At 44.7% G+C, this 25,354-nt stretch overlaps 1 protein-coding gene across 1 annotated transcript in view; it reads right to left on the bottom strand.

The window, feature by feature from the left end:
• Positions 1-23,241, bottom strand: part of ubxn11 (UBX domain protein 11) — a 53,668-nt gene extending 30,427 nt beyond the window's left edge. The window contains 7 exon segments of the mRNA XM_078423332.1: positions 5,769-5,895; positions 7,164-7,240; positions 7,946-8,000; positions 8,873-8,973; positions 9,959-10,060; positions 18,125-18,162; positions 22,978-23,241. Coding sequence (XP_078279458.1) covers positions 5,769-5,895; positions 7,164-7,240; positions 7,946-8,000; positions 8,873-8,973; positions 9,959-10,060; positions 18,125-18,162; positions 22,978-23,051 — 574 coding nt within the window. The 5' untranslated portion in view covers positions 23,052-23,241.
• Positions 23,242-25,354: the final 2,113 nt, after the last annotated feature.

The following is a 25,354-nucleotide window of genomic DNA, read 5'->3' as shown; positions in this document are numbered from 1 at the left end:
CCTTGGATGTTTAGCCCTTCTGAAGTCCACAATCAGCTCCTTCGTTTTAGTGACATTCAAGAGGAGGCTATTGTCCTGACACCAGAGTGCCAGATCAGCCACCTCCTCCCGGTAGGCCTTCTCATCGTTGTTGGAGATCCGGCCCACCACCACAGTGTCATCAGCAAACTTGATAATGGAGTTTGAGCTGAACCTGGCCCCACAGTCATGTGTGTACAGGGAGTACAGTAGGGGGCTAAGGATGCAGCCCTGGGGGGATCCTATGTTCAGGGTGAGGGAGCTAGATGTGTGTTCCCCATCCTGATCACTTGGGGCCTGGCGGTGAGAAAGTCCAGGACCCAGGCACACAGAGGGGTGCTAAGCCCCAGTTCCAGCAGCTTCTCAACCAGTCTGCTGGGGACTATTGTGTTGAATGCTGAACTAAAGTCAATGAACAGCATCCTCACATAGCCCCCCTGGTTGTCCAGATGAGAGAGAGCGGTGTGTAGAACCTGGGAGACTGCATCATCCGTGGACCTGTTCGGACGGTATGCGAACTGTAGTGGGTCCATGTTGCGAGGAAGGAGGGCGCAGATGTGCTTCTTGACTAGCCTCTCAAAGCATTTCATGACAACCGAGGTGAGGGCCACCGGTCGGTAGTCATTTAAACACGCTGGAGGGGCATTCTTTGGCACCGGTACAATGATGGATCTTTTGAAGCATGCAGGGACCACGGACTTGGCCAAGGAGAGGTTGAATATTGTGGTGAGCACTGGAGCAAGCTGAGTAGCACAAGACTTTAGCACTCGCCCAGATATACCATCTGGGCCTCCAGCTTTCCTCGTGTTCACACGCGTCAGAGCCCACCTCACCTCATGCTCGGATGTGTGCACATCCCCGGCGGTGGATCCCCCTCCAGCCTCGCTAGCCAGCGCCCCTTCGGTGCTGTTTTTAGACGGCGAGTTGGTGGTGTTACCCGTCTCAAACCGTGCATAAAAAGAGTTCAGGTCATCAACTAAGGAGGAGCCGGCACTTCCGGTTGAGGGGGTGCTGGACCTGTAGCTAGTTGACTTCTGTGTGGAGTTTGCACATTCTCCCTGTTACTGCGTGCGTTTCCTCTGGGTACTCTGGTTTCCTCCCATATCCCAAATATGTCTGGATTTGTAGGTTAATTGGTGCCTATGTAGGGAATGGATGCTAATTTCCTCAAACTCAATTGCAACAAATCTGAAATCATCATCATTGGTCCAAAAACGCTCACCAAATCCACCCAAAACTTCATCCTCAACATTGATGGTCTCCCAGTATCCACCTCCCCTCACATCCGGAATCTTGGAATCATCTTTGATCAAACCCTCTCCTTCGACAAACACATCAAACACATCACAAAGACAGCCTTCTTCCACCTCAAAAACATTGCCCGTCTCCGTCCATGCCTCTCCTCCACAGCTGCAGAAACCCTCATCCACGCCTTCATCACCTCCCGTCTGGACTACTGCAACAGCCTCCTCTATGGCGCACCCTCAAAAATCATCAGTAAACTTCAATACATTCAAAACTCCGCTACCCGTCTACTCACCCACACCCCGATCCATGACCATATCACCCCCGTCCTTTACAAACTCCACTGGCTCCCCATCCCCCAGAGAATCCAGTACAAAATCCTTCTCATGACCTACAAAGCCCTCCATAACCTGGCCCCATCCTACCTGACCGACCTCCTCCACAGGCACATTCCCACCTGCACCCTCCGCTCTGCTGCTGCCAATCTCCTATCCCCCCACATCCGGACCAAACTCAGATCCTGGGGGGGACAGGGCTTTCTCCATCGCTGCTCCCACCCTATGGAACTCACTACCTCAAACCGTCAGAGACTCCTCCACACTCACCACATTCAAAACATCATTGAAGTCTCACCTATTCAGTACTGCCTTCAACCACTGAAGGTCACCCCACCCTCTGTCTCCTTTCTCTGTTCGTTTACTTATTTATCTATTTATTCACTTCCCAATGCTCTCTAAATCCCTGTAAAGCGTCTTTGAGTATATGAAAAGCGCTATATAAATGTAATGTATTATTATTATTATTATTATAAAGTGGGATAACATAGAACTAGTGTGGACGGGTGATCGATGGTCAGTGTGGACTAGGTGGGCCGATGGACCTTTTTGCATGCTGCATCTCTAAACTCTAAACTTTAGTGCGAAAGTCACTTGAGTACAATTTGAGTCATAACCTCTTGATTTAAAGGCAAAATCAGTACTCTATCATGGTCATTACCAATAAACAGATAAGAGCTTAACTTCAACCTACTAATGATCTCAATTCTCTTATTGGAATGGTATATGGACACAAAAGGTTTATAGGGATATGGGCTAAACATGGGCTGGTGGGATTACCTATTATCCAAAAGGTCAAAGTCATAGCACAGAAATAGGCCCTTCGGGGCATCTTGGTTGGCATGGGCATTGGACCGAAGGGCCTATTTCTGTGCTATGACTTTGGCCTTTTGAATTTCAGACATTCCCATAGTATAGATTTCAATGCGAATAAGGTGCATTGGAGTTGACTAAAATCTAGAATGAAGAGAGAAATTTCAATTGGAGATGATAGATGATCAGAGCCTATCATACTCTGCCCCTTTCTGGCAACATGAACAACATTAAGAAAAAAAAATTGGGCAAGGTTGGTAAGTCCATTAATGCATGTTTTGTGTAAATTTTACCAACCCTAGCAGCGTAAAAAAAATATAATTATAGGCTGTCTCTAAGAACGATCTGTATTTTTGTACAGCTATCCTGCTGGAACAACCCAAGACATTTCTCAACCAAGTAGGTTGTAATGTAAATGAGTGAGTAATTCCAGTGTTTCTCATTTGTTGGCACCTTAAAATGTATTTGTTTAAATCATTACCATGTTCAGCTCTCCTAATCACACTTTAATGTCTGAGCTTCACTCTCCTGATCTATTTCATTACATGGAATTCATTTTATGTTAAAGACAAATTGTTTTGAAGAAGGGAACTTTCAAGCCATGGGACTGAAGTAAAAAATGTCTTTAACGGAAGGAGAAATCTAGTGCTTGTTCGATTCCTATGAAGGACACTTTCTATACAAACAAAATCATATTTTGCTCGAAAAGATTGTTTCAGTTTAAAAGACAATAGGAAGAAAAGAGTTTACGATCTATTTGTTGGAGCATTCAAAGGTTCTAACAGTTAAATTTCGGCTAAACCACAGTCTTTCCGTGGTGTAACAGTAAACAGGATTCATCTGCAGCATGTTCAACAACTCTCTGCTTCATCTTGCTAAATGATCAAACAGCAAACGCACACCCTCCAAGCTTGAAATAAACATTGCCTTGGAGTTTGCAACCATCTTAAGACACTCAACTCCATTTTATTTTTATTGCTCTGCCGGCTCCCTGCTCTCTTTTCATACCAACACCTGGCAATTCAGTACTAGAATAAAGGCAGAAAATGTTGATAATAAGAGCTGATCAAGAGGCATTTGTGAAGAGAGAAATAGGGTCGGTTCCAGATCAATGGCTGTTTATCTGTTCTCTCTCCATAAATGGTGCCCAATCTGCTGACTTTCTACAGCATTTTGCATTTATAATTCCAATTTCCAGTATCAACTTTTTTTTGCCTTATGGTTAGTATCAAAATGTCTGCTACACCCTTTGTTCGGTAGTAACCACATGCTCGAGCAAAATCTAACGCGGTCTGTCTAGATTGCTGCCAGGGATTCCTTAGGCATTTCAATAAAGAAAGGGACTGCTCTCAGTGTCTAGATTAGCATTCCTCCTTCAACCAAGGCCAGCAAAACTGATAAGGGAATTGCATTGATCTATACTCAATATTGTACCTGAGCCAGTCATACAAATGTACTCTTTTTGTAAACACATTATTATTTATAATAATTCACTTAGAATATTTCTGCAACTTTTATGACCATAGAAAGATGTAGAATAGCATAAGCCTAAAATATGTGGGTTAAGTGATAGCTTCGTCCAATGATCCAGTTGACTGGGAGATGGAAGGATACCTATCTCCTCTCACCCACAGGGGATTTTTTTTTTAGAGTCCCTGAACTCCCAGCAAAATCTGCCCTAAGATGATCCACACTGGATTATCGTCAATAAAATCTAGAACCCTGAGCAAAAACACATCAGTCTGAGGAAAGGTCCCGACCCGAAACATAATCTTTCCATCTCTTCCATAGATGTTGACTGGCCTGCTGAGTTTCCCCAACCTACTGTGTTTTGCTCAGGATTTTAACATCTACTGTTCCTTTTGCCTCCAAACCTGGAACCTGCACTCACTAACCCACAAAAAATGATTGCCACAAATAGTATGATGCCTTTAAGGAGAACTTGGATACACATGAAGGAGAAAAGGACTAGAGGATATCCAGGTGGTGTTTAGATGTATTTAGATGTAGTGGGTTGGCAGGAAGCCTACATTTGGTATAAAGACTGGTATTAATCACATATTCAAAATGGCCTATTTTTGTGCTGTTGAATTCTAAATAATTCTATTTAAATGGTTTAAATAAAATGAACCTCTTTTTCTTATTGAATTTAGGGATATGAATTCTATGGTTCATAATATTATGTTCCTAAGACTTTTAAGCCATATGCTTGAACAAATGACCCTGGACAGGTATTTCATTTTGGGATGTTGAACAAGGTCAGGACCTGCACAGTAAATCACAGGCCTCTGGGTAGTGTTGTAGAGCAGAGGGATCTAGGGGTACAGGTGCATGGTTCCTTGAAGGTCAAATCGCAGGTAGATAGGTGTTCAAAAAGACTTTTGGCACTTTGGCCTTCATCAGTCAGACTATTGAGTATAGAAGTTGGGAGGTCATGTTGCAGTTGTAGAAGACGTTGGTGAGACTGAATTTAGAATATTGTGTTCAGTTCTGGGCACCATGTTATAGGAAAGATATTGTCAAGCTTGAAAGGGTTCAGAAAAGATTTACAAGGATGTTGCCAGGACAAGAGGGGGTGAGAGCTATAGAGAAAGGTTGAGTAAACTGGGTCTCTATTCCATGGAGCGCAGGAGGATGAGGGGAGATCTTAGAGGTATACACAATCATGAGAGGAATAGATTGGGTAGATGCACAGTCTTTTGCCCAGAGTAGGGGAATCGAGGACCAGAGGACATAGGTTGAAGGTGAAGGGGAAAAGATTTAATAGGAATCCGAAGGGTAACTTTTTCACACAAAGGGTGGTGGGTGGGTGTATGGAATAAGCTGCCAGAGGAGGTAGTTGCGGCTGGGGCTTTCTCATCGTTTAAGAAACAGTTGGACAGGTACCTGTATAGGACAAGTTTGGAGGGATATGGACTAAGTGCAGGAAGTGGGACTAGTGTAGCTGGGACATTGTTGGCCAGTGTGGGCGAGTTGGGCCGAAGGGCCTATTTCCACACTGTATCACTGCATGACTCTGTCTCAAGCTAGTAAAGCTTTCAAGCTACTAAAGGGACCTTGATAAGGGTCCTTATTTTTAAAAGGAAAATCTGCCAGCCTCACTTTGTTAAAATACCTGTGTCTGACCTATGTCCTTTCCAGGGGACACAAGTTCTCCGTGATTCTGGGATACCTCTGTCTGCAGATAGAGTCCAAACAAGGCCTTCCGGTAACAGTGCAACTTTGGGGTGTCAGAGGTTATGGGGAGATGGCAGGAGAATGGGGTTGAGAGGGAAAGATAGATCAGCCATGAATGAATGGCGGAGTAGAATGATGGACCGAAAGTCCTAATTCTGCTCCTATAACTTATGAACTTACCTGGGTACAGAACTGGCCCATTGGCATCAGGGTTCACTCCAGGTTCCTTTTCTTCCTTTAGATAAACATTGCTGGTTTCATCCTTCTTGGCACCAACCCAGATCATCCCGTAATCGTTCAGGAACTTCTGCAGAAACCAGCCATATCAAACAAGTCACCGCTCTCCTCCCATTCTTGTTTTTGGTTGATTTTTAAAAGAAAAGGCGAAAATAACTTTATTCAAAATATTCCTGAAAGCCATTTTCATGGAATGATGTTGGGGCCACGAGCTGACTATACCTTGGCAGCTCTTTGAAATAATTATTCCCTGCCCTTTTCCACTGTCATGCAACTTGCACTTCTAGCCAATCAACTCCATGAATAAAACCATACATTCTGTACTAATTAAATAGCATTGGGAAAATTATTATCGAATCATTTTTATTTTTAAGCAGTGCATTCCAAATTATAAAACCGATTAAGTAAAAAAGAACTTAACACAGTTATTTTCTGTTTCAACTTATTTACTATACCAAAACCCTTTGGTGCTTGTTTTTGTTGAGGAACTTGTATGCCGATGTACCTACCACAGGATTATGGGACTCCAAATATCTGCTGGCTCAATTGATTATCTTGAAATTAAAAGGTCATTGATCGAAATGCACCCCAGACAATGGAGCATGTCACCTGGGCTAGCACTATAGAAAAGGACTGAGGGAGCACAGTATTATCAGAGACAGAGTTATGGGAGTACTACACTGTTGAAAGGGTAGCACCAAGGGTGCACTGTCTCAATAGGAGAATTGAATGAATGCTGCACTACTGAGGGTCAGGAAGGACTGCATTGTCAGGGGGATAGGAATAATTAGATGAATTATGTACTAAAATTTCTGACTCTTGAAATAAATCTAACTTTTAAAAAAGGATGATATCCATTAAGCCAAAAATGAAACTGTTAAACAAGTGTTGTAGTGTAGTTTACAAGAGACCTTAGAAATAACATAGCACATGGCCAGAAGACTACATCTGGAGTAAGTTTGTTGAGTACCAAATGATCATTTTCCAATTGACTCCTGGAAAATGATGAGAACAATTCCAAAAAGTGATGCAGAACTGCACTAAGCTAGGATGGACTGAGAAGGGGGGAGATCATTGAGGTTATTTACAATTAAAGTAGATAGTGGAACCTGTTAGATTTCAATTTAAAAAATAACCTTCCAAGTAGACTCAAAACATCAAAGTCTGGGTTAAGGAGTCAGTCAGACAGATAGAAGTGTCGAATACTAATGAAAACTGTAGTTTTGGTTGAAAGGGGAGGGCTAAAGAAGGGCAGATTCGGTGCAAGGGAGAAGCGTGATAATTGTGCAGGAGGCAGTGTGATGAATCTTGATTCCAAAGAACAGGCAGATCTCTTACTTCCATTTCCCACACTTGATTCTGTAGCTGTAGATATCTTGCCAGCTCCTGCTGTCTTTTGGGCTCATCTGCTATTTCTGTTCAGAAAATAAAGAGAAACAGATTGAACAGAAAATGAATCCCCCAATTCCACCAGTTCCTGTCCCAATTATCCAGCCTCCCAAAGTAGTCAGTCCCATCTTTGCATAGCAAAACAAAGAAAACAAAAACCGAGAAACAAAGAACTGCAGCTGCTGGTTAATATACAAAAGGACACAAAATGCTGCAATAATTCAGCGGATCAGGCAGCATCTCTAGAGAACATGGGCAGGTGACATTTCCGGTCAAACCCCTTCTTCTATTCTACCCACCATACAAATTAAATTTAGTTTATTACCAACCTCGGTAGTTCCCCATATCTTCTGCGACAAAAGGCTTCCTCATTTTGACTATCACTACCAAATCTACTCTTTGTAAGGAAAATAACCACAAGTTGTCCAGTCTCTCCACATTTCTTAAGTCCTCTATCTTTAGTGCATTCTAATAAATCTCATCCACACTATCTCCCAGACCTTGACATTCTTTCAAAACTATGAAGTCCAGAACAAAACCAACTCTATACCCAGATCAATCTTTAAATGGAGGTTCGGTGACTAATCTCAAAGCTTGGCGACATCAGAGAATTTGACTAAACTGGACCGTGTATTGTAACAATTATAAAAAGGTTTGCAGAACTACATACGACACTCCATCATTGTTGCACAGCATTAGAATCAGACTGAAAAGTTAACAAATGCTCTTACTGTTAGATAGTTGGAGCACACTCAGCTTTTCTTCCAATATGGCTATTTGCTGATTCTGTAAAAAATATAAAATGCAATTCAATCTTTTCTGGGAGGTGAATCACTATTTTGCACCAGGATATATACCTGGGAAGCTCTCCCTCATCAATTGACAATGGGAAACCTTCACGGGAACAGCTCGCAAATACATGGAATCACAATCCAATTCCTGGAAATTACTTACATGAAAACCATATAGGATACAGCCCAGAATATAGTCAGATTATCCAACATCAAACAAATTTTGGTCATCTCTATTTATGTGTGAACAAAAATCATATGCAAGGAAGATCTCATCAGAAGTTGCACCTGAAACATGGTGTTGTGGTTGTGCTTCATGATATATTGATCATCAATAACACAGCTGGGAAAAATAATTAATAAAGAGTAGGGAAAATCATCATCATATCATCATATATATACAGCCGGAAACAGGCCTTTTCGGCCCTCCAAGTCCGTGCCGCCCAGTGATCCCCGTACATTAACACTATCCTACACCCACTAGGGACAATTTTTACACTTACCCAGCCAATTAACCTACATACCTGTACGTCTTTGGAGTGTGGGAGGAAACCGAAGATCTCGGAGAAAACCCACGCAGGTCACAGGGAGAACGTACAAACTCCTTACAGTGCAGCACCCGTAGTCAGGATCGAACCTGCGTCTCCGGCGCTGCATTCGCTGTAAAGCAGCAACTCTACCGCTGCGCTACCGTGCCGCCCTTTGTACATAAAGCATTGAATCCTGAATATGCAAACAATGCAGTGCAAAATCTCTCCAAAGTAATTTGTGGAGTCAGTAGTTCATGTAGTTTCCTTCTGTGCTGCGTTACTCTATAATTCTATTATTGTGAACTCTTTGATGGCATTGATTGGAAATGTTCATTACCTTCTTGCTGATCTCCAGGGCTTGGCTTCGGACCCGCTGCTCCATCTTGGTCAGCCGCTTCATCATTGTAGACAAGAGTTCATTGTCACCAGGACTAGTGTCTGGAGATGGAAACCAATTTTTCATGAAAGGCAAATCAGAAAAGTTAAAGCAATATTAACTCAACCTCCAACCTGCAGTTATCAGCTGCACCCAGTCAAAAGCATTAGTGATTTTGAGTCATAAGTTAATGGGTCAAAGTTGTATTCCTGAGACTCGTGCACAAAGATCTAGGTTGACAATTTACATTAGTGATGTGCTGCACCAATATAGGTATCTTTTTGCAGATAATTCATTAAAACTACGTAATAAATATTGGCTAATAAATAATTAACAGGCCATCACCATCCATCAGCAGCCTGCACAGTGTTATTCAGTCTTTCTTAGCCTCATTTTTATCTCACACATTCCTATGTTCCCTCCACCCCTTCCCTTTATTCTGCAATATAAAAGATGTTTGATTACTAATTTTTACTAGTTCTGATTTTTACTAGTTCTAATTTTTACTAGTTTTACTAGTTCATCCACCCAAAATGTTCATTGTATTCCTCGCCCCACAGATACTCTCTGGCCTGCTGAGTACTTGCAAGGTTTTCCATTTGTTCTTGTAATGTCTAAATTGGTTGTTTCGTGCAACAATACCCCAAACCACTCCCTTCATCCCATCCCCTTCACCCCCCCATACACCCCCCCCATACACCCCCCACCCACCCCCGCCACCTTTGGAGCACATCCTACTATTGGTAATTGGATCTTAAGCCTTGAAGAGCTCATGCTATGAAATTCCCTTCTTGAATCTCTGTTCCCCAATCTTCCAATCCCACCTCAATGGCCATGCTAGTTGGAATTTCAAAGCGTGACAACTGCAAGCTTAAGATACAGCCACTGTGGTAGGATGAAAGCCAAAGGCATGGGGTTGTCCCTTCAAATATCCCTCTATTTGATTTGACAATATTTTCTTGTTATACGCTTGTGGATCCAATGCAGAGAGCACCATTGATAGCAAACACTAACAAAGGCATTTTGTGGCCTTTTAACAACCCATACCATTTGCCTTTGACTTTGTTGGTCGAGAGGGAGTGGAAGAGATTGGGTTGTGTGCCCATGATAAAGGAGGTAGGATTTCACTCAGTAAGGCAGCCTCATCATCTGCAGAAAAAAGAAACAAAGTTGATAATAATGTTTTGCTGTACTATTTCCACTACTCTTTGAAGCTCCCTCTACATACATTCCCAGGAAATTCATAGGAAATTTCCAGCAGTCAGTATCATATATGCAAAGTTTCCTCTGGTGATGATATCTCAACACTGTATCTAAACTCACACACCAACTCGTGATCTTCTATATCTGTGACTCCTATCGTATCAGCCATGGCAGTCAAACTACCAAGGCTAATTTATTTATAATGTGTTCTGAGTGAACTCCCATTGTAGATAAGAACATGGCGTGTGGTGTGCAGACGCCAAAGGCAGACCATTAGTATGAAAACATTTTTGCAGCACTGCAATGCAAGCATTTTTTTCTAACTTCCTGTAAACACTATCCTCTCAGCCTGCAAGATGAAATGAAAGGCGTTTCGACACATGGTGTTTCCTGTACTGTCTATAAATGTGACAATATTTCTAATGAAAATTCTGGTGTAATGTTCAATTCATTGTACACTTACAATTGTACCCTGTCGATCAGTCCATGCCCAAATGTTGGCAGGTGCTGCTACAAATAGGCAATTATTGCTACATTTTCTGAGGAGCTGTAAATGGAATTGAATATCACTACCAAATCCACTCTTTGTAAGGAAAAGAACCATAAGTTGTCCAGTCTCTCCACATTTCTTAAGTCCTCCATCTTTAGTGCATTCTAATAAATCTCTAAGAAATATGAGATGCTATTCCTCCAATTTGCATCTGATAATGGAGGAGACCGAGGACAGAAAGGTCTGTGCAGGAATGGGAAGGAGAATTAAAGTATCCAGAACCGGGAGATCAGGTTAGTTCAGACGGGCTGAGCGAAGGTGTTCTGCAAAACGATCGCCCAATCTGCATTTGGTCCCGCCAATGTATTAGAATCCACATCTTGAACAACGGATACAGTAAATGAGGTTGGAGGTTGGAAGGGGGTGCAAGTGAACCTCTGCCTAACCTGAAAGGACTGTTGGGGTCCCTGGACAAAGTCGAGGGAGACGGTATAACGACAGGTGTTGCATTTTCTGCAGTTGCAGGGGAAGGTACCTGGGGAGGGGGTGGTTTGGGTGGGAAGGGATGAGTTAACAAAGGAATTGAAATATATGTGATTTTAGATAAGTGGGCTTAAAATCCAGAGACTGATACAAGATGTGTTCCAGGCTGCTCTAGGAGGCAAATGACGAAATTGCTGGGATTCGCACAAAAAAGTCTAAATCTGCTCTGGTGCCAGATGACTGGTGAATGTGATAACTCTTCAGGTAGAACAGAAAGAGTAAGCCAGGCATTACAGGTTGGTGAGACTGATGTCAATAGTAGGGAAATTATAAGCAAAACTTCCGGGAGACAGGATTCATCTCCATTGAGTGAGAGCGATTGATTAGGAATGGTCAGCATCCTTTATTGACGGGCCATTTTTCCGAGTATTTTGATTACATCTTTTGAGGAGGTGACCGAGTGTTTCAATTAGGCAATGCATTTGATATGGTCTGCATGGAATTCAGTAAGCCTTTTGACAATGTTCCACATGGGAGACTGGTTCAACAGTTAAGAGTTATGGGATCAAGAGTAATTTGGCAAATAGGGAGTGATAGGAGTCAGTGCTCCCATCACCAAAATTGCATTCCCTGCCTGGTCTGCCATTTTCACGATTAACATACAAGCACTTCACTCTCCCCAACCTTTATCCATCTCCGCCTCTCAATTCCTGTGTCAGCTCATTTAACATGTAGAACATTACACACTCATTATCCTGAAATATGTCACTTCGTACATCTAGGTTAAATTTAATTTGTCCACATATCCATCCATTTTGTCAATACATTCTTCAGAATTCTGTTCTACCCTGTTGTCCATTGTTTTTTTAGATGAATAAACAAGAATAATTTTGTAAACTTCTTTCTAACTGTAGTTTTTGAGCACTGGATTTGAGGTGCTGGATCTTATCACAGCAGCGTTGAATATTTGTTGTCTCACTGTTATCCAGGGAAAATGACCAATTCTGCAAATGACCATCAAGGCAATGGATTTCCACATGTTAATTAACCAATTTTTAAAAAGAGCTATTATCTATAATAGAGGCACAAGAGACTGCAAGAGTTTTTGATGTTTCAGGTCACTTTGCCAGAGACAGTTACAAAAATGAAATAAAAGTTTAATTGTCACCATTGCAAAATATTATGGGTCAAAAAGTGCTATAAAATTAATAGGTGGTTAAGGGTGATTTGTTAGGGGGGGGGGCATTTGTTTAATTGCCATTTGCTGTTATTGATGCACAGCCATTATATATAAAGATGGAAGCAAAGTTAAACAGTACACAAACCTGTAATGTCCCGTCAGATCTGTTAGTCTTGTGTCATGTTCTGTGTTTAGATTCTCATTTCAGGTCCCTTGACTTCCTGCCATTGTAATTGTCAGCCCCACCTTGATTGTTTCCACCTGTGTGCCCTTACCTCATGTATATATAGTCCACGCCTCCCTTTGTCCTGTGCCAGTTCGTATTGTGATTCATGTGCTCTCGGTCGTAGTATAGCTAGTAAGTAATTTTTGTAACTAATGTTTTTGTAGCTGAGTAAGTTTAGAGTTTTTGGTTTGAATCGCAGTGTTCTTTAATGTGAAACTTAAAGAACGCCTTTATTTTCTCCAAATTGACTCTTGTGTGTGAGTCGTGCGTTTGAGTCCAGTTCCTGTGTGCCCCAGAGCATAACAGAACGAACTGGCCATAATATGGACTCAGCTGACTCCAAGATTTGGAAATCAGCCCTTGCCAACCAGGGCACTAAGATCCAGCACCAGGAGGAGCAGCTGCGCTCAGTCAGTCACGGGGTGCGCGAGCTGAACGATAGACAAAGCGAGTTCCAGTCATCAGTGACGACCCAGATTAACCACCTCGCTGTACAACTCCATCAGGTTCTGGCTCGTCTTGACCCAACCTCGGCAACTTCTCCACTGGCTCACGTTGAACCTTCAGCCGGCCATCCGCCTGCTGTTCCGGCCATACCTGCGAACCCCACGCTGATTCTACGCCTGGCTTCACCAGATAAGTTCTCTGGAGACTCGGAGAATTGTAGATCATTCCTTGTACAATGTGATCTCCACTTCAAGCATAACCCTGCACACTTCCCCTCAGACCAGGCCAGGGTAGCATTTATTGTGTCCCATTTGACGGGACGAGCCGCAGCATGGGCCACTATTTTTGATCACACTTCCTCTGCTAAGGAAGCTTCCCGAGTCTTACTGCAGCTAAAACAGAACACTCGCCCAGTGATAGACTATGCCATTGACTTCCGAACCCTTGCAACAGACAGTGGGTGGAATATGCCTGCACAAGTGGATGCATTCATGAATGGGTTGTCGGAGGCTATAAAGGACAGACTTTCACCTTTTGAGTTACCCAGTGATCTAGAGACATTAATTACCAGGGCTATTCGTGTCGATAACAGGATAAAGGAAAAGGAAAGACACCAGGCTGCTGATCGTCCTCCCAATCACCAGGGGCGCTCCTCCGGGTCCTTCACACCGAAGAAGTCATCGTTCCCTGTCCATCGCTGGCTGGAGAAAACAGCGTCCTCTCAGCCGTCGGAGGAACCCATGCAGCTAGGACGAACCAGGCTGACTCCGGAGCAGCGACAGCGCCGCCTGAAGGACGGAGCCTGCTTTTACTGCGGTCAACAAGGACACCGTCTGGCCGACTGCTCGGTAAAAGGGGGTGGCTCACCAGTGAAAAGGAGGACACTGGTGAGCCAATTCCCCGTTTCGGACTTACCTCCTCGACCTCTGACACAGGCCACCCTCACTCTGAATCAGCAAATTGTGACTCGGGGGGTTTTGATCGACTCCGGAGCCGACGAGAGTCTCATGGACTGGACTCTAGCTCGATCGTATAAGGTTAAATCTGTGCCCTTGTTGCAACCTATTGTGGCGAGCGCTTTAGATGGACGTCAGTTGTTTGAGATAACTCATCGCACAGAACCTGTCAAAGTCATGTTCAATGCTAACCATGTGGAGATAATGTCTTTTCACTTGTTTGACTCAGCTCAACATCCCTTGGTCTTTGGTTTCCCTTGGCTGCAGAAACACAATCCTCAGATTGATTGGCGATCTGGTAAGATCAGACGATGGGGGGTTGAGTGCACACAATCATGTCTTGTTGAACCAGTGAACAAAGGGGTGAGTTACGGGAAGATCGGGGCGGTTTTGGGAATAAATGTTCTTAAATCTGAAGAAATAAAGATTTCTAATGATGATGATGATGACTATCCCGATCTGTTGAAGGTTCCACCCTGTTACCATGAACTGAAGGAGGTGTTCAACAAGTCCAGGGCCACCACCCTACCTCATCGACCTTTCGACTGCGCTATCAACCTGCTGCCGGGGGCCCCTATTCCCAAGGGGCGACTGTACTCCATATCCGGCCCCGAGAGGAAGGCGATGGATGAGTACATTGAGTCCTCCCTGAGGACGGGCATTATTCGCCCGTCCTCCTCGGCAGCAGGCGCGGGGTTTTTCTTTGTGGGCAAGAAAGATGGGTCACTTCGTCCCTGCATAGATTACAGCTTCCTAAACGAGATTACGATCATGAATCGTTACCCACTTCCTTTGATGTCTTCTGCTTTTGAACTGTTGCACAAAGCCAAAGTATTCACTAAACTAGACTTAAGGAATGCATACCATCTAGTGAGAATCAGAGAGGGGGATGAGTGGAAAACTGGGTTTAACACCCCTAACGGGCACTACGAGTATTTGGTGATGCCGTTCGGGTTAACCAATGCCCCCGCAGTCTTCCAAGCTTTTATGAACGAGGTCCTCAGGGAATTTCTCAATGAGTGTGTTTTTGTCTACCTTGATGACATTCTTATCTTCTCTCCAGACATAGTCTCATGAGCGTCATGTCAAGTGTGTGTTGCAGAAGCTCTTAGCTAACCGTCTGTATGTGAAGGCCGAGAAGTGCGACTTCCACGCAGACACAATGTCTTTTCTGGGCTACATTATATCGGCCGACCACATCCAGATGGACCCTGGTAAGGTCAGTGCGGTGGCCGATTGGCCCACCCCCACTAACAGAAAGAAGGTGCAACAGTTTCTCGGATTTGCAAACTTTTACAGACGTTTTATTAGAGACTTCAGTGCTGTTGCTGCTCCTCTGCACTCTCTCACGTCTTCTAAGACCCAGTTCCAGTGGAATCCTCAGGCCGAAGCCGCCTTCCAGCGCCTCAAAACATTGTTCACCAACGCTCCTGTTCTGACCATCCCAGATCCCCAGAGACAGTTCATTGTGGAGGTGGATGCCTCCAACGAGGGGATTGGTGCGGTACTTTCCCAGAGAGCGGAGAAGGACAACCGGATTCATCCCTGCGCCTACCTGTCACGTAAGTTGACCCCCGCAGAAAAGAATTACGATGTCGGAAACAAAGAACTGCTGGCGGTCAGAGCCGCATTGGGGGAGTGGAGGCACTGGCTGGAGGGGGCCGAGCAGCCTTTTCTGGTATGGACAGATCACAAGAACCTGGAATACATCCGTAAAGCCAAGAGACTCAACTCACGTCAGGCCAGATGGACTCTGTTTTTTAGTAGGTTCAACTTTTCTCTGTCTTACAGGCCCGGTTCCCAGAACACAAAACCAGACGCCCTGTCCCGACTTTATGACCTTGAACCTGATACCAGAGAACCCGAACCCATCCTGCCACTTAACCGTGTGGTAGGAGCGGTGTCTTGGCAGATCGAAACAGATGTGAAGCAGGCTAATGATGAGACTCCAGCACCGAGTGGCTGTCCTACTAACTGTTTGTTTGTTCCTGTGACATTGCGCCCCCAGGTAATCCACTGGGCTCACACGTCCCTGCTCACATGCCATCCAGGTGCCAAGAGAACTGTTTTTGTGGTTAAACAGCGTTTTTGGTGGCCTTCACTTGAGAAGGATGTAGCTGAATATGTGGCCGCCTGCCCTGTCTGTGCAAGGAGCAAGCCCTCCAGACAAGCCCAAGCGGGCCTGCTGCACCCACTTTCAGTCCCTCAGAGGCCCTGGTCCCACATCTCCATTGACTTTGTTACTGGGTTGCCGGCCTCCAAAGGTAACACAACTGTCCTGACGGTGGTAGACCGATTTTCAAAGATGGTACATTTTATCGCTGTGGCCAAGCTCCCCTCTGCCAAAGAGACGGCAGAGGTAATGATGTCTCACGTTTTCCGTATCCATGGTTTCCCTACAGACATTGTCTCGGACCGAGGTCCTCAGTTTGTGTCCAAGTTTTGGAGTGAGTTTTGTTCCCTCATAGGTGCCACCGTCAGCCTGTCTTCTGGTTACCATCCGCAATCCAATGGCCAGACTGAGCGGATGAACCAGGAGCTCGAGACCTGCTTGCGCTGTCTGATCGCGCAGAACCAGACCACCTGGAGCGACCATCTCATCTGGGTCGAGTACGCACGCAACACGCTTCCTACGGCTGCCACGGGACTCACACCCTTCCAGTGTGCCTACGGCTACCAGCCCCCCTTGTTCTCGGCTTATGAGGGTGAGGTGACGGTGCCTTCTGCCCACGCCATGATCCGACGCTGTCGCCGAATCTGGGACGGAGCTCGGAGGGTTCTACTCCGGGGTCAGTCCCGGATGAAAGCGGCAGCCGACCGCCACCGCAGATCCGCTCCGCATTATCGCCCAGGCCAGAATGTATGGCTGTCTACAAAGGACTTGCCACTTCACGTCCACGCCAGAAAGCTGGCTCCAAGGTTCGTGGGTCCATTTCCCATTTCGAAAGTCATTAACCCTGTTTCGGTCCGTCTACAACTCCCCAGGTCATTAAGGGTTCACCCTACATTCCACGTCAGCAAAATAAAACGGTCAAGGAAAGTGCACTCGTGCCCGCCTCCAAGCCCCCTCCACCCCCCCCCCCCCCCCCCGGCTCGTCGACGGTGGTCCAGTCTACACAGTTAAGGCACTTCTTGCAGTCCGCAAGAGAGGTCGCGGTCGCCAGTTTCTGGTCGACTGGGAAGGCTACGGTCCTGAGGAGAGGTGCTGGATTCCTGCCAGCTTCATTTTGGACAAAACTTTGATCAAGGACTTTGACAAGACTCATCCTGACCAGCCTGGACCGTCAGGAGTCGGTCCTAAAGGGGGGGGGGGGGGGGTACTGTAATGTCCCGTCAGATCTGTTAGTCTTGTGTCATGTTCTGTGTTTAGATTCTCATTTCAGGTCCCTTGACTTCCTGCCATTGTGATTGTCAGCCCCGCCTTGATTGTTGCCACCTGTGTGCCCTTACCTCATGTATATATAGTCCACGCCTCCCTTTGTCCTGTGCCAGTTCGTATTGTGATTCATGTGCTCTGATTCATGTGCTCTCGGTCGTAGTATAGCTAGTAAGTAATTTTTGTAACTAATGTTTTTGTAGCTGAGTAAGTTTAGAGTTTTTGGTTCGAATCGCAGTGTTCTTTAATGTGAAAATTAAAGAACGCCTTTATTTTCTTCAAATTGACTCTTGTGTGTGAGTCGTGCGTTTGAGTCCAGTTCCTGTGTGCCCCAGAGCATAACAAAACCACACCGAGTTGCTGGATTTTAGTGCTTGATTATTTTCCTATTACATCTGTCCTCTGCAACTCCTTACTAACCCTTCGTTCATCGAATTCAAATGAAACTGTTGGCATGGCAATCTGAGCATGACTAGAGTGTGCAGATTGGATGCTGCCAAGACTCTGCACCAAACTTGATAAAAATCTGCAGAGCATTGTCTTGGACTGGAAGATCTTCAGCCTCTGCACCTATGACACACCCCCCAGACAGGAATTTTTCAGATGGAATCATGAGAATGGATCTTTACCTCTTTTCATCCAGCAGTCAATTGTAGGTACATAGTTCCTTAAGTGTAAATGATCAGCAGCATACTGAAAGGTGCTGGACTTAGCTACAGACATCTATGAGGAATATTGCTGCATTGCAGAGGCACAAGTGGCTTTAACAGTGAGAGTTTACAGCAGTTGCTGCAAGTTACTGTGTTGATGGTTTAGAGTTTGGTAGTGAAAGAGAAAATTGGTCTGTCCTACCTGTATAGGAGCTCTCTTCAAAGCAGACAACTTGTTTGCTGTGGAGAATATAAAGAAAAAATTAAGACTAACACATATAAACAGAAATGCTGGAAGGTCTTGGCATCATTGGGGAAAGAAACAGAGTTGACATTTCAGGTCAAAGATCCTTCACCAGAACAAGACAAGTGAAAAAATTGTGGAGAGTGGAGTGGGGTGGAGACAAAGAATGGAGACAATAGAGAGAATGTCCGCAATAGGTTGCAGATCAAAGTTATCAAGGTAATAATTGATTTATAAATTGCCAATGAGACAGAAAAGTTAAAAAAAGAGGGGAAAAAAAGGGAGTGGGTACCTAATTTTTTTTAAAAATCAGTATAAAGTCTCATGGGCTTCAACATACTAAGAAAGAAGAGGTGCTGTTCCTAGTTCTTATATTGAGCATTATTGAAGCATGTAGGAGGCCAAAGATGGAGAGACCAAAGTGGGAGTATGGTTGTGAATTAAATGACAGGTGGCTGGAGGCTCAGAATTGCTCATGCAACTGAACAACGATGTCCTGCAAAGAGATTGCCAATTTGTATTTGGTATTTCCAATGGAGATAAGAATACGTAGTGCACAAGCATTAAATTGACAGAAATGCGAGTGAGAAGTAAGTTCATTTCAAAGGGTCGCTGGATGATGGGAGGGCAGAGGTGAAAGGGCTTATCCTGTATTTCCTTTGGTTGCATGAAAAAGTGCCATGACAAAATGCAAACGTGGGTCTGGAAGTCACAGATTGAATGATTCCTCTGGAATGCTGAAATAAGAGGAAGATATGTCATGAGGTGGAATCAGTTGGAGATTTAAGATATTATGGGGAATCCTTCACTGAATGTGGAAACTGGTAAAGTGAAAGCAAGAACAAAGCAAAAGTATTGTATGCAAACGAGACACATTTGAGAGGCCTTTCAATTCTGCAAACATTGGGATGTACCATAGGACTTCACTGTGTAGCCTGGGAAGATGCAAACCCAGATAGGCTTCCCCTTTTGTCACTTTCCACCGCAACAGCCTCATATTCAATGGATCAACTGCAAGTCATTGATATATGGCAACAACCTCTTTATTCCATCAACTAGGTGCAGTGGACTAACACCGTAGTAGCTGAAACAACCACAGAACATCTTCTTTTCAGGGTTTCAGAACATGTTGACCTCAGAACATGTTGACCACATTGACCCTGAAGCAGGAAATCGCTTTTGTCACTGAATAATACACCTCTCCAGTCCTCACATGGTCCACTGGTAGAGTTTCTTCCTTATCACAGCATTTAGAAGTTGTGTTTTCTTAGGTCTTCTAGCTGTACAAATGACTTCAAAGAGGCATCAGTGCAGGGGGTTTGAGTTTATAGAAACTCCTGGTGCCTCAAATCTTTCTTCAGAGCATCACTTGTCTTTCTCAGATCCTTCTTACTCTCCTGAATCATCAAGGCCTCATCCCTTGGAGTTGTCTTCCTTATGCAGCCAGATTTGCCTCACTCCTACCAACTTTGTTCACAAAATGCTGGAGTAACTCAGCAGGTCAGGCAGCATCTCAGGAGAGAAGGAATGGGTGACGTTTTGGGTTGACACCCTTCTTCAGACTGATGTCAGGGGGGGCGGGACAAAGGAAGGATATAGGTGGAGACAGGAAGACCGTGGGAGATCTGGGAAGGGGGAGGGGACGAGAGCTGCCCAGGCGAAATGTGAGGTGCTGTTCCTCCAATTTCCGGTGGGCCTCACTATGTCACTGAAGGAGGCCCATGACAGAAAGGTCAGACTGGGAGTGGGAGGGGGAGTTGAAGTTGAAGTGCTCAGCCACCGGGAGATCAGGTTGGTTAAGGCGGACTGAGCGAAGGTGTTGAGCGAAGCGATCGCCAAGCCTGTGTTTGGTGTCGCAGATGTAAAGAAGTTGTGATCTCCTGCTGGGGCTTAGAGCAATGTTGATGCAAGGTTGATCCCGCGGCCCGGACTCACCACCTGCGGCGCTGGCCGCCTTCGGATGCTGCGGGAGCGGCTGCGAATCGTCTCCGGCGCGGGCCGCGTGGATGTCGGAAGCCCGCAGGCCCCTGGGTGGGGGCCGACATCGGGAGCTCCGGCAGCGGCAGAGGCAGCGTGTTCGCCCGTCCCGAATCGCGGACCTTTCACCGTCCAGCACGGCCCGGAATATCATATCATATCTATCATATATATACAGCCGGAAACAGGCCTTTTTTGGCCCACCAAGTCCGTGCCGCCCAGCGATCCCCGTACATTAACACTATCCTACACCCACTAGGGACAATTTTTACATTTTACCCAGCCAATTAACCTACATACCTGTACGTCTTTGGAGTGTGGGAGGAAACCGAAGATCTCGGAGAAAACCCACGCAGGTCACGGGGAGAACGTACAAACTCCTTACAGTGCAGCACCCGTAGTCAGGATCGAACCTGAGTCTCTGGCGCTGCATTCGCTGTAAAGCAGCAACTCTACCGCTGCGCTACCGTGCCGCGGGATTTTCACCGCCCAGCGGGGGCTTCAATGTCGGGAGCCCCGACCGCCCCGACGTGGCAACTCCAACAGCCTGACCGCGGGAGAAGACGGCAGGGGAAGAGAAAAGACATTGTGGCCTTCCATCACAGTGAGGAGGTGACTGGAGGAGACTCACTGTGATGGATGTTTCTTTTTGTTTGGTGTTAGTTTGTGATTGTATGTGTTATTGCATTTTTATTGATTATTCTTATTGGTCTTATTGTTCAACTGCGGGTAATGTTTCATTTCACTACACATTTATGTGTATGTGACAAATAAACGACTATTGACTATTGTTATGATCTTTGCTTTCTTCCTTGAAGTGCAATCCATTTTGTGAATGGCTAGCTATTTTGTGAATTCACGAGTTGTTAACTTAAATGACGAGACAGCGGTTGGATGATGCAATACGTCCTGGTGTAAGGCTGTTATTTTGTCTTCAATTTATTTTGAATGTTGTCATTTTTAAATATAAGAATGAATGGTGGACATAAAACCTCATGAAAAACAGCATAATCAGCCCAAGATGCAATTAATTTGGACGAAGATGCAAAAGTGGGTTATCACTGCAGCTTCCCTTAACATACAAAATCAGGTCAGCTTGGTTGTGACACCACCATACCATAATCAATGTTATTTAAAATGTTATCCTTGACTGTCTTGGGAAGTGAAGTGATTCTATGGAACTCCTCCAAGCGTAGAATACGTAGAGGATTTAAGTGTTTGGAGTCCTTAGTGTGCAGGTGTGATTCAAGGAAATGCCTATAATGTTACACAAAGTTAAAAGTTGAGCTAAAACTGTTGATTAGAAAATACTGTGAAAACTATGTCAATATTAGAAAATAAAAGATATCAAAATGCTGGGGAAAAGAGATGGAATTCCTCGTTGTCTTTAATGCGGAAATGATGACAGGTGATGAAACTGTGAAGTAGATTGGGGTCACTCATCTTGGGCTGCAGTTCAATGCATCCATTTTGTGCTACTTCACTGTTGCAAATCCAAATCATTTTTCTAAGGATACAAGATAGTCATGGATAAATCCAACAGGGAATTCAAGAGAAACTATTTACCTGCCAAATGATTAAAATGTGGTCTTATTACGAATATGAAGTGGCTGAAAAGAGCATGGGTTATTTAGAAGGTGGGTAAATATTTATGTTGACAGGATGAGTTAGAGGTTGGTAGAGCTTGAATGGAGCACAAACACCAGTTGGGCTTCAAGGCTTGTTGTCTTGATGCATATGTGACATGATCATAAGTGATAGCAGCAGAATTAGGCCATTAGCTTTTTGGGAATCCTGCACCAGCACTCCCAAGTCTCTGCACCTCCGGTTTCTGGGTTCTCTCCCCATTTAGAAAATAATCTACACCTTTATTCACACAGAGAGTGGTGAATCTGTGGAATTCTCTGCCACAGAAGGTAGTTGAGGCCAGTTCATTGGCTATATTTAAGAGGGAATTAGATGTGGCCCTTGTGGCTAAAGGGATCAGGGGGTATGGAGAGAAGGCAGGTACGGGATACTGAGTTGGTTGATCAGCCATGATCATATTGAATGGCGGTGCAGGCTCGAAGGGCCGAATGGCCTACTCCTGCACCTATTTTCTATGTTTCTATGTTTCCTACTACCAAAATGCATGACTCCACACTGCCACACTATATTCCATCTGCCACTTCTCTGCCCGCTCTCCCAACCTATCCAAGTCCTTCTACAGAGTCCCTGCTTTCTCTTATTCTAATAATTATATGAAAAATAAAGCTGGAGATGTTTGCTGTTACGTATTTGATTTTTCATATGGAAATATTGTGGCAGTGTAGACTCATCTATGGTTTCTCCATTTCTGATATTTACCCCTGGACACAAATGTTAAAGAATAGAATATAACAGCTTCAGCCTAGGCAACTCTGCTTTTCTAGTCTATGCATTAAAATGGATAACCTCATTCTTCAACATGAAATTACATTTGCTATGTTCTTGCACATTCACTCAACTTAACCCACTGGAGCCTCTTTACATTCTTCTCCCTATTCACAATCAAACCTAGTTGTGTCATCAGCAGCAAATATGATATAACATTTGATCCTTCTGCCAAATTGTGAACAGCAGCTGTCCAAGCCACTGATCCCAGCAATGCTTCACTGGTCAACCTGAAAAAGGCTTGCTTCTTCCCACTCGTTGTAACTCACTCGTGCTGATCTGCAAACCACTTCACAGCAGCAATGAATCTCACACAATTTACAAAATCGTGTGTGGGTGGGTGGGTGGGTGGGAGTCTGCATCCATTTATTTGCAGCAAAAACTAAAATCCAAAATAAACAAAGAATGCAAACCTTACTTACACGTCTCCCTGCAGACCTGGCAGGTGCAGCGCGACTTTCCTCAGCTTTCCCAAAGATGACAGTGGGGAGCTCATTGTCCTTCTAATATATCCGATGCTCAACCCACTTTCTGGCCTTAACTACACTGGCCTGTGCCCAGATCCCCAGCCACTCCCTTCCAAGACAAGTGAACAGACTCTAGACCTCACTAGCTTCTCCCACCCTGCTGACCGAGAAGTCTCCAGACCTTCCTTCCTTCTTCAATGGCTGCCCAGTAACCAAGACACTCTGCTGCTGACCCTGTAATCCAGTAACCCGTCCCCCCGTGTTCACTCCCCCCTCCTTCGTGAACCATTAACATGCCCCCACCGCCATTCCTTTCCCCCTTGATGACCATTGACCACTCTGCCAGGATTCTCTCCTCCTCTCCCCCCCCCCCCTCCACCTTGCCCGACCCCAGCTTGGTTGCTATGCGTCCGCCGCCGTATTGTCCACCGTGTTGCTAAGGACGTTCAAAAAGCGAGGAGGTGATTGGTTGCGCTGACTCGGAATTAATGTCCACGGCGATTGGTCTCCCCCCCCCCCCCCCCCGTGACCAGTCATGTCCAATCAGGGATCAGGCACGGCCTGTGGTCAGACCAGGTGATGCTACCTTGCTCCAGGTGAGAATGATCATCCATGGTCATGGTTTTACAAACCAGGTACAATGCAGGACACAAAAGTGCTGGAGTAACTCAGCGGGCCAGGCAGCATCTCTGGAGAACGGGTCACCCAATGATGTCCAGAGATGCTGCCTGACCCGCTGAGTTACTCCCAACACTTTTTGTGTCTTTTTAAAAAATAAATCAGCATCTCGTAGTCCCTTGCTTCTACAGGGACAATGCCACCCTCCAAAGACCAAGGCAATTCCCTCTCATTATTGATCAGGCGAACGTACTCAGTTACGGACCAGGTATGAAAATAAAAATAAAATTGCTGATGCTGGAAAATCTGAAATAGAAACAGAAAATGCTGGAAAATCACAAAAGGTTAGGCTGTACCTCTCGAAAGAGAAAAGGTTAACATTTTAGGTCATTAGAGTGATACATTGTGGAAACAGCCCTTCGGCCCAACTTCACACCAACCAACATGTCCCAATTACACTAGTTCCACCTGTCTGTGATTGGTCCATATCCCACCAAACCTGTCCTATCCACCATATACCTGTCTATGGGACATTGCGACCTGAAAAAAATCACATGTGGTTAAAGTGCACATTGTCAGATTTTATTAAAGGCCATTTTTATACATTTTGTTTTCACCATGTAGAAATTACAGCAATGTTTATACATAGTCCTCCCATTTCAAGGCACCATAATGTTTGGGACACAGCAATGTCATGTAAATGAATGTAGTCATGTTTGGTATTTTGTTGCATATCCTTTGCATGCAATGACTGCTTGAAGTTTGCAATACATGGACGTCACCAGTTGCTGGGTGTCTTATCTGGTGATGCTCTGCCAGGCCTGTATTGCAGCCATCTTTAACTTATGCTTGTTTTGGGGGCTAGTCCCCTTCAGTTTTTTCTTCAGCGTATAAAAGACATGCTCAGTTGGGTTCAGACCGGGTGATTGACTTGGCCACTCAAGAATTGACCATTTTTTAGCTTTGAAAAACTCCTTTGATGCTTTAGCAGTATGTTTGGGATTATTGGCTTGCTGTAGAATGAACTACCGGCCAATACGTTTTGAGGCATTTGTTTGAACTTGAGCAGATAGGATGTGTCTGTACACTTCAGAATTCATTATGCTACTACCATCAGTAGTTGTATCATCAATGAAGATAAATGAGCCAGTACCTTCAGCAGGCATACATACCCAGGCCATAACACCCCCACCACTGTGTTTCACAGATGAGGTGGTATACTTTGGATCTTGGGTAGTTCCTTCTCTCCTCCATACTTTGCTCTTGCCATCACTCTATAAGTTAAACTTCATCTCATCTATCCACAAGACCTTTTTTCCAGAACTGTGGTTGCTCTTTTAAGTACTTCTTGGCAAACTGTAACCTGGCCATCCTATGTTTGCGGCGAACCAGTGGTTTGCATCTTGCAGTGTAGCCTCTGTATTTCTGTTCATGAATTCTTCTACAGACGGTGGTCATTGACAAATCCACGTCTGACTCCTGAAGAGTGTTTCTGATCTGGTTGGACAGGTGTTTGGGGATTTTTCTTTATTATAGAGAGAATTCTTCTGTCATCAGCTGTGGAGGTCTTCCTTGGCCTGCCAGTCCCTTTGCGATTAGTAAGCTCACCAGTGCTCTCTTTCTTCTTAGTGATGTTCCAAACAGTTGATTTTGGTAAGCCTAAGGTTTGGCTGATGTCTCTTAACAATTTTATTCTTGTTTCTCAGTCTCATAA

The sequence above is a fragment of the Rhinoraja longicauda genome, chromosome 27 (assembly GCF_053455715.1).
Source record: "Rhinoraja longicauda isolate Sanriku21f chromosome 27, sRhiLon1.1, whole genome shotgun sequence".
Taxonomy (NCBI): Eukaryota; Metazoa; Chordata; class Chondrichthyes; order Rajiformes; family Arhynchobatidae; genus Rhinoraja; species Rhinoraja longicauda.
The sequence above is the reverse complement of the archived record's forward strand: the minus strand, read 5'-3'. Positions and strand labels throughout refer to the sequence as shown.